Below are 12192 nucleotides of genomic sequence, written 5' to 3'. Positions count from 1 at the left end.
ATAGCCTATAAATTTCCCTTAGTGTAATGAAATATTTGCAAATTTATTTCTTAGTTATAAAACACTTCAAATTTATGTACTGCTAACTATTGAACACATATTTGGTAATTAAATAAAGAAAAATTTTAAATTAGCAACTTTAATCTTAGATGTTATATTTTTAAACTACCACAAAATGAGCAAAATATTTTTGACCTATCAAGGTTTTTAAAAATCTTTACTAAAGTACTGATGTTAGTAGCTTATTTTCACATTGATTTAACTAACATTTTGAATTTTTAAAAATAATTGATAAAAAATACAAAATTTATTTCATTACTTCTTCAATTAGAAAATAGCTACTTTATATTTGCTATAATACTCCATTCTGGGAATCTTGGGAATTATTTTAAATCAAATCTTAATATAAAAGGCATACAAATCTATTAGGAAAACATACATCTTAATATTCTATTCTATGTAAAACATCATAAGAAATTTGTTTCTATTTTTAAAGTGAAAATGAAGCACAAAAGTTACTTAGCATTCACCTCATAATTAATCTGTATTTAGTTTGACTAATTAAACTCATATATCTGTAAGCTTCAGATTTTCATTTAAACAATACAAGTATGCATTCAGTTAATATAAATTATACGGCTATAGTTTATTTGCAAAATGTGAGCTATTTGTTTTCACTTTAAATTCTGTATCTTAACAAATGTTCTCATACCTTAACTCTTAGCACAGAAGCAAACATCCTTGCATCTTCAGACACACCTCCAATGTAGAATTTTTTCTGAAACACTGGGGGATGATCATTTTCATCTTGAATCTCAATATACACTTTAGCTGTATTGCCTGGAAGATAACAAATAATATATATTTTATTGATGGTTACTCATTGGAAAAAGATGGAGTGGAGTAGACACTTAGACTTTTTTTTTTTTGAACAATGTAAATAACTTAATTCAGATACTCATTCCTATTTGGCATACTTAATACCCTATACCCACAGAGGACACTGATAATGATGTTTCTGGAATCATAATGTTAACTTGCTGCTATTTCTTTAATTATAATGTCTTCTTAATTTATTTTACTGGATTTAATAGGCAGTAAAGTAGTATGTTTTATTAATTTTAACAAAACAACTCAACCATTCATACTCGCAATTACTTCACACACATTATCGAAATACATCAAAATGACACAAATATATTAACTTATGAAATAATAAAGTCTGCTATAAATTAAAAAAAAATTATTCTTCAGTATTTAACTAGCAATGATATTTTCTTAGCTTAAAATGCAGCATATAAGGCAGTTCTATTTGCAATTTTTAAGGAGTCTCCACACTCTTCTCCATAGTGGCTGTCTAGTTTGCATTCCCACCAACAGTGTAAGAGGGTTCCCTTTTCTCCACACCCTCTCCAGCATTTATTGCTTGCAGACTTTTGGATCGCAGCCATTCTAACTGGTGTGAAGTGGTACCTCATTATGGTCTTGATTTGCATTTCTCTAATAATGAGTGATGTTGAGCATCTTTTCATGTGTTTGTTAGCCATCCATATGTCTTCTTTGGAGAAATGTCTATTTAGTTCTTTGGCCCATTTTTTGATTGGGTCATTTATTTTTCTGGAATTGAGCTGCAGGGGCTGCTTGTATATTTTTGAGATTAATTCCTTGTCAGTTGCTTCATTTGCTATTATTTTCTCCCATTCCGAAGGCTGTCTTTTCACCTTGCTTATAGTTTCCTTTGTTGTGCAGAAGCTTTTAATTTTAATTAGATCCCATTTGTTTATTTTTGCTTTTATTTCCAGAATTCTGGGAGGTGGATCATAGAGGATCCTGCTGTAGTTTATGTCGGAGAGTGTTTTGCCTATGTTCTCCTCTAGGAGTTTTATAGTTTCTGGTCTTAGGTTTAGATCTTTAATCCACTTTGAGTTTATTTTTTGTGTGTGGTGTTAGAAAGTGATCTAGTTTCATTCTTTTACAAGTGGTTGACCCGTTTTCCCAGCACCACTTGTTAAAGAGATTGTCTTTACTCCATTGTATATTCTTGCCTCCTTTGTCAAAGATAAGGTGTCCATATGTGTGTGGATTAATCTCTGGGCTTTCTACTTTGTTCCATTGATTTATATTTCTGTCTTTGTGCCAGTACCATAATGACCCAGCAATCCCTCTGCTGGGCATACACACTGAGGAAACCAGAATAAAAAGAGACACATGTACCCCAGTGTTCATCGCAGCACTGTTTATAATAGCCAGGACATGGAAACAACCTAGATGTCCATCAGCAGATGAATGGATAAGAAAGCTGTGGTACATATACACAATGGAGTATTACTCAGCCATTAAAAAGAATACAATTGAATCAGTTCTAATGAGGTGGATGAAACTGGAGCCGATTATACAGAGTGAAGTAAGCCAGAAAGAAAAACACCAATACAGTATACTAACACATATATGGAATTTAGAAAGATGGTAATGATGACCCTGTACGCAAGACAGCTAAAGAGACACAGGTGTGTAGAGTGGACTTTTGGACTCAGAGGGAGAGGGAGAGGGTGGGATGTTTTGGGAGAATGGCATTGAAACATGTATACCATCATGTAAGAAATGTCGCCAGTCTATGTTTGCTGCAGGATGCAGGATGCTTGGGACTGTTGCACGGGGATGATCCGGAGGGATGATGTGGGGTGGGAGGTGGGAGAGGGGTTCATGTTTGGGAGCTCATGTACACCCGTGGTGGATTTATGTCAATGTATGCCCAAACCAATACAGTACTGTAAAGTAAAATAAAGTAAAAATAAAAATTAAAAAAAAATGCAGCATATATATGTAGTATGTGTGTGCCTGCTCAGCCATATCCCACTCTGCTACCCTATCAACTATAGCGCACCAGCTCCTCTGCCCATGGGATTCTCCAGGCAAGAATGCTGGAGTAGGTTGCCATGCCCTTCTCTGGGGGTATTCCTGACCCAGGGATCAAACCCATGTCTCCTGTGTCTCCTGCGTTGCAGGGTGGATTCCTTACTGCTGAGCCACCCAGGAAGTCTGTATATAGTATATGTACATATACAGTATATACATATGTAACATATATATATATGTATCTATCTATCTACATAGTATACAATAGTTAGGTGAGGGACTTATTCCCACCAAGGAAAAACAAGTTTTACTGTGTATCAGAGACTATGCTGCATTTATTGAAAAAGATATAAGTGGAGAGATGAGTATTATATGACTTATAAATACTGGGTTTATAATTTAAACCACATCAAGCATACAGTAAGGGATACATTTCTTCACCACACGTTTAATCTCACTTTTTCAATCATCACACCTTTAAGGAAAAAAACTTTTTATTAGTCCACAAATGACCATTTAACAAAAAATCTGATAAAAATAACTTAAAATTAGTAAAATGAGGAATATGTGGTAAAGATTTTGTAAAATGCAGATTTAAATTATAAAAAAATATTCTGATGTACCTAAGTAAACTTTTCTCGTGCATTTCATGTAGGATCAAATATAGGGCAAATGATCTACAAACTGTTAGGCACACCTTGCTTTTATTACTTTATTGTATCCTCAACCATAACAAATTAACATGAAGCTACTAGCACAGTGGGTAGATCATAGGTGTATAATATTTCTGTGTCAACTGAATAAATGAATGAATAATCTTCATTATCCTTATAAAAATTTAGAAATGGGCACCTTTTTTGCTTGACTTGGGAAAGATCAATGAGACAAGAGAATTAATTCCAGAATTTTACCACTGCCTTGCTGCTACTCATTTAGTTTCTCTCTTATTTGTCTCTTTCCCACCATTCCTAGACTGGGCAAGCTGGAATCAAAGAGAAAAATGTGCTAGATCAACAGAGAAGGGTACCAGCAAGGAAGTAAGGATGGTAGACTGTGCTTTTCTATCCTGCAGCACCAGGGCTCTGAATTGCACCCTGGTCAGCCACCATCGGAGTTCATCCAAAATGACATCCATTTTCATCTTAGTAGCAAACAATTTTTAACCTCTAGAATCAAAGCTAAGAATTATACATTTGATAATTAGAAAAAAAATAGTGAATCTTAAACTATAAGTGAAGATCTAATGGCCAACATGGTGATGATACTTAATGATACTATACCATGTACTCATATCTACTAAGAGAGTAGATTTAACATGTTGTTACCACACACACCCATACACACACACACACACAGAGAAAGAACACAAACACTGACTTTGTGAGTTAATGGATGTAATAACTAATTTGTGGTATGCATTTCACAGTATATATGTATGTGGTTCAGTGGTAAATAATCCACCTGCCAATGAAGGAGGCTCTGGCTCAATCCCTGGACTGGGAAGATCCCCTGGAGAAGGAGTGACAAACCACTCCGGTATTCTTGCCAGGAAATCCCATGGAGAAAGGAGCCTGGTGAGGTCACAAAGAGTTGGACATAATTTGATGACAAAGCAATAGCAACGTATATCAAAACACCACATTTTACAACTTACATATACACAGTTAAATTTGTCCATTTTTTCTGAAGAAAGCAGGGGGGTGGATATTATGATATATCTAATCAAAGAATATAAGATAATTGGTGACAAGTCCAAAAATAATGAAATGCACCCCTACAATGTAATCACTAGGATAGTATTCACTTAGATTTCCTGATTAACTAGCATGCAATATACATGACACGGTAAATTTCCGAAGCTCGCACACTTTGACTGAGTGTGAGAACTAAGGACTGTATCATGATCTTTCATCTAATTTGGTTTTTGATTTATTACGAAGGCAGAAATTTGGAAGCAACTCTAATTTAAATTCATTTAAGTCTACTATTTACCTCTATGGGTGTTTCCAGAATCTTTTATTTTCTCCATATTATATATTTTATTTAAGGTAGTTATGAAGCACATAACAAAAAAGAAAGATGCAGAAAGGAGTGCAGATGAAGATAGTAAAGTGGTATTGATAAAATGTATAACAGAATATTGTGAGAACACCACAAATGCATGATGACCTGATACCCTCCTATAGTCTCCCTTCTGGTTGGGTGAGACAATGAGAAACTCACAATGAGAACCACAGAGGATGAAAAATTATAAGCTGGATGAAAGATTTACTTGGCAAGAGATTTGGTTAAAAGACATTGTAGCCCTCTATGCATTTTGGTGCCCACTGCCTCATTTCCCCTCCTTCACTTATATTCTTTTTCTCCAGTTGTATGAGAGACTATTTTCTTTAGGCAGTATCTTTGGGTTCAGCAAGTCAAGAAGTTCCAGAAGTGATCCTTTATGCAAGGAAACATGAGCTACCTTCATGGGACTTATTAGTTTAAAGAAAGAGAAAACAGAGCTACTAAGAAGTAAAGCTAAGAAAAAGAAGTATGAGTCAGAATAGAAAACTCCTTGAATAGATCTATTTTAGACATCCTAAATAAGCTGAAACAGGTTCAGAAGAGTAACTGATAGTAAAAATATCACTAAAGCTGGGCTTCCCTTGTGGTCCAGTGGTGCAATTCAGAAGACACCCCTTCAATCCCTGGTCCAGGAAAATTCCATATGCCTGAGAGCAACTAAGCCTAAGAGCCACGAGTGCTGAGCCCACACACTATAATTATGAAGCCTCTGTGCCTACAGCCTATGCTATGCAACAAGAGAAAGCACTGAAACCAGAAGCCTGCCCACCACAATGAAGAGCAGTCCCCGCTTGCCACAACTAGACTATGTTTTTCAAGACCAAATTTGGTTTGGATTTCCCCCTTTCCTTTCTAATAATTAATTTTGTGCTATTAGCTTTCTCTTGTTGTTATTTAAGTGCTAAGTTGTATCAGACTCTTTTCTGGTCCCATGGGCTATAACCCATCAGGCTCCTCTTTTTATGGGATTCTCCAGACAAGAATACTAGAGTGGGTTGTTATGTCCTCCTCTTCAGAATTTTCCCAACTCAGCGACTGAACCAGAGTTTCCTGCATCTCCTTCATTGGCCAGTTTTGTTTGTTTATTTGTTTGTTTTTTTTAACCATCAGTGCCACCTAGGAAGCCCTTCTATCCACGTGACCAACCTATGGCCTATGTTGCACTGGGTTCTCATAAAATACTTTCTAAATAATGATTCAATGAGTAAAAGCAATGGTTCTTAATTATGATTAATTTTGCCCATCCAGAGATGTTTTTGGTAGTGATATCTGCAGAGGGTGAGGCAGTGGGGAAAGTGATACTAGAATTTAGTTGATAATGGCCAAAGATGCTGAGAAATGCCCTGTGATGAATAGGACATGCCTCTATGACAGAAAATTATCTAGCCCAAAATGTGAATAATGATGAGATTGAAAAAAAACTTAATTAAAATGAGAGAGTGAAAGAGATTAGAGGAATGAAAATAAAATGGAAAGTTTTTGCAAATATATAACAAAATCCTCTCCTGAGGCCATGTACATGCACATGTCTTCAACAAAGGACTCAGTTAACATGGGTAAACTGAGTTGCAATTATTTGATAAGACATTGTTTATCATCATCTTCACTGAGTTCTTTAAAGTCAGAGATTCAATCTTGTTCATCTCCACTCCTATCATTGCTTATTGGTAGTGGCACCTGCTCCTGATATTCTCTCAGTGTGAATGCTCTAGACTTCAACCAAACATCTAATTATTTCTAGCATATATACATCAATGAGGTATTGATTGTCATACTTGGGAATTAAAGAGTTTAGTTTGAAAGAAAACACACTAGACTAGACTGAATCCAAAGATGGTACTTTTCTTATTGTTAAATATTCTACACAATGTAACACATTAAACTGATTTTTTGAACTGTATCATAATGTAATTCTATTGCAGAGAACTTTAAACAATGGTTGGACTACCATACTTATGTATTTTGTACTTTGTTGGTGCCAAAAGGTCAAAGTTAAATCCTTCTTAAATTGCACACACACACACACACACACACACACAAACACACCCTAACTTTTATGCTATTTTCCCTGTAATGCTATTATTGTACTTTATTTACTGTCAAATAAAATTTTAGAAGCACATAATAGGTGTTTAATAAAAGTGGAATTAACTAAAATTGTTACCAAATCCCTACCTGGTATTTACTTAAATAAAATTAATCACTATATTTCATCCCCATAAATGAGATGATATATATTTAAGCCCCGAGAAATAATAGTGCCAAACAATTGCATATTGTTTTAAGAATGAGTATCTCTCTTAAAGATAACAGTTGTTTTAGGTTTAATATTAGGAAAATGCTAAATCTAAAGTTGTTGATTCAATTAAGCCATCTCATTCTGTCGCCCCTTTATTCTTCGAGCCTCAATTTTTCCCAGCATCAGGGTATTTTCCAATGAATAAACTCTTTGCATCAGGTTACCAAAGTATTGGAGCTTCAGCATTAGTCCTTCCAAAGAATATTCAGGACTGATTTCCTTTGGGATTGACTGGTTGGATCACCCTGCAGTCCAAGACTGCAGTCCAAGACTGCAGTCCAAGACTCTCAAGAGTCTGCTCCAACACCACAGCTCAAAAGTGTCAATTCTTCAGCGCTCAGCTTTCTTTATGATCCAGCTCTCACATCCATACATGACTACTGGAAAAACCATAGCTTTGACTATATGGATCTTTGTCAGCAAAGTGATGTCTTTGCTTTTAATATGCTGTCTAGGAAGCACTATTACCAAAAAAGCTGCTGGAATGGTGATAGAATTCCAGCTGAACTATTTCAAATATTAGAAAATTATGTTGTTAAAGCAAAGCACTCAATATGTTAGCAAATTTGGAAAACTGAGTAGTGACCACAGGACTGGAAAAAGTCAGTTTTTGTTTCAATCCCGAAGAAAGGCAATGCCAAGGAATGTTTGAACTACAGCACATTTCAGCTCATTTCACATGCTAGCAAGGTAATGTTCAAAATCCTTCAAGGTAGGCTTTCGCAGTACATGAACCAAAAGCCTTCAGATATATAAGCTGGGCTTTGAAAAGGCAGAGGAACAAGAGGTTAAATTGCCACTCTACATTGGATCATTAAAAAAAAGACAAGAGAATTCCAGAGAAACACCTTCTTTTGCTTCATTGACTATGCTAAACTTCTGGCAGCGTGGATCACAACAAACTATGGGAAATTCTTAGAGACAGAACCATCAGACCACTTTACCTGTCTTCTAAGAAACCTGTATACAGGTCAAGAAGCAACAGTTAGAATCAGCCATGGAAAAGCAGACTGGTTCCAAACTGGAAAGAGGTAGAAGGCTGTATATTATCACCCTGCTTATTAGACTTCTATGGAGCAACCCCACATCCAAGGAGCAGTGGCTACGAGGGCACAGGAGGGCCTAGAGGGGCTATTCCACTTTCAAGGTCAGGAGAGGGAGCTGTCAGGGGATACCCCTCATACAAGGTACTGAGCAGGGGCTGCACTTTGCTGGAGCAGACGTGAAGAGATACCCCACACCCAAGGTAAGAGAAACCCAAGTAAGATGGTAGGTGCTGCAAGAGGACATCAGAGGGAAGACAGACTAAAATCATACTCACAGAAAACTAGTCAATCTAATCACACTAGAACCACAGCCTTGTCTAACTCAATGAAACTAAGCCATGCCTGTGGGGCAACCCAAGACGGGCGGGTCATTGTGGAGAGGTCTGACAGAATGTGGTCCACTGGAGAAGGGAATGGTAAACCACTTCAGTATTCTTGCCTTGAGAACCCCATTAACAGTATGAAAAGGCAAAATGGTAGGACACTGAAAGATGAACTCCCCAGGTCAGTAGGTGCCCAACACGCTACAGGAGATCAGTGGAGAAATAACTCTAGAAAGAATGAAGGTATGGAGCCAAAGCAAAAACAATACCCAGTTGTGGATGTGACTGGTGATAGAAGTAAGGTCTGATGCTGTAAAGAGCAATGTTGCACAGGAACCTGGAATGTCAAGTCCATGAATCAAGGCAAATTGGAAGTGGTCAAACAAGAGATGGGAAGAATGAACGTCAATATTCTAGGAATCAGTGAACTAAAATGGACAAGAAAGGGTGAATTTAACTCAGAGGACCATTATATCTACTACTGTGGGCAGGAATCCCTCAGAAGAAATGGAGTAGCCATCATGGTAAACAAAAGAGTCTGAAATGCAGTACTTGGCTGCAATCTCAAAAATGACAGAATGATCTCTGTTCGTTTCCAAGGCAAACCATTCAATATCACAGTTATCCACGGTTATGGCCCAAACAATAATGCTGAAGAAGCTGAAGTTGAACAGTTCTATGAAGACCTACAAGACCTTTTTGAACTAACACTGCAAAAAGATGTCCTTTTCATTATAGGGGACTAGAATGAAAAGTAGGAAGTCAAGAAACACCTGGAGTAACAGGCAAAGTTGGCCTTGGAGTACGGAGTGAAGCAGGGCAAAGGCTAATAGAGTTTGACCAAGAGAACGCACTGGTCATAGCAAACACCTTCTTCCAACAACACAAGAGAAGACTCTACACATGGACATCACCAGATGGTCAACACTGAAATTGGATTGATTCTATTCTTTGCAGCCAAAGATGGAGAAGCTCTATACAGTCAACAAAAACAAGACCAGGAGCTGACTGTGGCTCAGATCATGAACTACTTATTCCAAAATTCAGACTGAAATTGAAGAAAGTAGGGAAAACCACCAGATCGTTAGAGTATGACCTAAATCAAATCCCTTATGATTATACAGTGGAAGTGAGAAATAGATTTAAAGGATTAAATCTGATAGAGTGCCTGATGAACTATGGAATGAGGTTCGTGACATCGTATAGGAGACAGGGATCAAGACCATCCCCATGGAAAAGAAATGCACAAAAAGCAAAATGGCTGTCTGAGGAGGCCTTAAAAATAGATGTGAAAGAAGAGAAGAGAAGTGAAAAGAAAAGGAGAAAAGGAAAGACATAAGCATCTGAATGCAGAGTGCCAAACAATAGCAAGAAGAGATAAGAAAGCCTTCCTAGGTGATCAATGGAAAGAAATAGATGAAAATAACAGAATGGGAAAGACTAGAGATCTCTTCAAGAAAATTAGAGATACCAAGAGAACATTTCATGCAAAGATGGGCTCCATAAAGGACAGAAATGGTATGGACCTAACAGAAGCAGAAGATATTAAGAAGAGGTGGCAAGAATACACAGAAGAACTGTACAAAAAAGATCTTCACGACCAAGATAATTACAATGGTGTGATCACTAACCTAGAGCCAGACATCCTGGAATGTGAAGTCAAGTGGGCCTTAGAAAGCATCACTGAACAAAGCTAGTGGAGGTGATGAAATTCCAATTGAGCTGTTTCAAATCCTGGAAGATGATGCTGTGAAAGTTCTGCACTCAGTATGCCAGCAAATTTGGGAAACTCAGCAGTGGCCACAGGACTGGAAAAGATAATTTTCATTCCAATCCCAAAGAAAGGCAATGCCAAGAATGCCACTACTGCACAATTTCACTCATCTCACACGCTAGTAAGGTAATGCTCAAAATTATCCAAGCCAGGCTTCAGCAAGATGTGAACCGTGAACTTCCAGATGTTCAAGCTGGTGGATCATGGCAAAAACAAGAGAGTTCCAGAAAAACATCTATTTCTGCTTTATTGATTATGCCAAAGCCTTTGACTGTGTGGATCACAATAAACTGTGGAAAATTCTGAAAGAGATGGGAATACCAGACCACCTGACCTGCCTCTTGAGAAGCCTATATGCAGGTCAGGAAGGAACAGTTAGAACTGGACGTGGAACAACAGACTGGTTCCAAATAGGAAAAGGAGTATGTCAAGGCTGTATACGGTCACCCTGCTTATTTAACTTCTATACAGAATACATCATGAGAAACGCTGGACTGGAAGAAACACAAGCTGGAATCAAGATTGCCGGAAGAAATATCAATAACCTCAGATATGCAGATGACGCCACCCTTATGGCAGAAGATGAAGAGGAGCTAAAAAGCCTCTTGATGAAAGTGAAAGAGGAGAGTGAAAAAGTTGGCTTGAAGCTCAATATTCAGAAAATGAACATCATGGCATCTGGTCCCATTACCTCCTGGGAAGTAGATGGGGAAAAAGTGGAAACAGTGTCAGACTTTTTTTCTTTTGTGCTCCCAAATCACTGTAGATGGTGACTGCAGCCATGAAATTAAAAGACACTTACTCCTTGGAAGAAAAGTTGTGACCAACCTAGATAGTATATTGAAAAGCACAGACATTATTTTGCCAACAAAGTTCATCTAGTCAAGACTATGGTTTTTCCTGTGGTCATGTATGGGTGTGAGAGTTGGACTGTGAAGAAAGCTGAGCACCGAAGAATTGATGCTTTTGAACTGTGGTCTTGGAGAAGACTCAAGAGTGCAGGGAGATCCAACCAGTCCATTCTGAAGGAGATCAGCCCTGGGATTTCATTGGAAGGAATGATGCTAAGGCTTAATCTCCAGTACTTTAGCTACCTCGTGCTAAGTGGTGACTCATTGGAAAAGATTCTGATGCTGGTGGGGGCAGGAGGAGTTTTGACAACAGAGGATGAGATGGCTGGATGGCATCACTGACTCGATGGACGTGAGTCTGAGTGAACTCCAGGAGATGGTGGTGGACAGGGAGGCCTGGCGTGCTGCAATTCATGGGGTCACAAGAGTCGGACACGATTGAGTGACTGACTGAACTGAACTGATGCAGAGTACATCATGGGAAATGCTGGGTTGGATGACTCACAAGCTAGAATCAAGATTGATGGGAGAAATATCAATAACCTCAGGTATGCAGATGAATACCACTCTAATGGCAGAAAGCGAAGAGGAACTAAAGAAAGTCTTGATGAATGTAATAGAGGAGAGTGAACAAGTTGGCTGAAAACTCAACGTTCAAGAAAACTAAGATCATGGCATCTGGTTCCACTATTTCATGGCAAATAGAAGGGGATAATATGGAAGCAGTGACAGAATTTCTTCTTGGGCTCCAAAAATCACTTCAGATGTGACTGCAGCCATGAAATTGAAAGACACTTACTCCTTGGGTATTCATTGGAAGGACTGATGCTGAAGCTGAAACTCCAATACTTTGGTGACCAGATGGGAAGAACTGACTCATTGGAAAAGACCCTTCTGCTGGGAAAGATTGAAGGCAGGAGGAGAGAGGGATGACAGAGGATGAGATGGTTAGATGGCATCACTGACTCAAAGGACA

At 37.9% G+C, this 12192-nt stretch overlaps 1 protein-coding gene across 5 annotated transcripts in view; it reads right to left on the bottom strand.

Annotated features, from left to right (window-relative positions):
• Window positions 1-12192, bottom strand: part of PCDH15 (protocadherin related 15) — a 1084160-nt gene that overhangs the window by 117782 nt on the left and 954186 nt on the right. For all 5 annotated transcript variants that reach the window (XM_069567843.1, XM_069567842.1, XM_069567840.1 and 2 more), the window contains exon 26: window positions 713-840. In XM_069567843.1, coding sequence (XP_069423944.1) covers window positions 713-840 — 128 coding nt within the window. The remainder of the gene's footprint in view (window positions 1-712; window positions 841-12192) is intronic.

This window comes from Ovis canadensis, chromosome 22, assembly GCF_042477335.2.
Source record: "Ovis canadensis isolate MfBH-ARS-UI-01 breed Bighorn chromosome 22, ARS-UI_OviCan_v2, whole genome shotgun sequence".
NCBI classification, from domain to species: Eukaryota; Metazoa; Chordata; class Mammalia; order Artiodactyla; family Bovidae; genus Ovis; species Ovis canadensis.
Note: the sequence above shows the minus strand (reverse complement) of the source record. Positions and strands in the feature narration are given on the sequence as shown.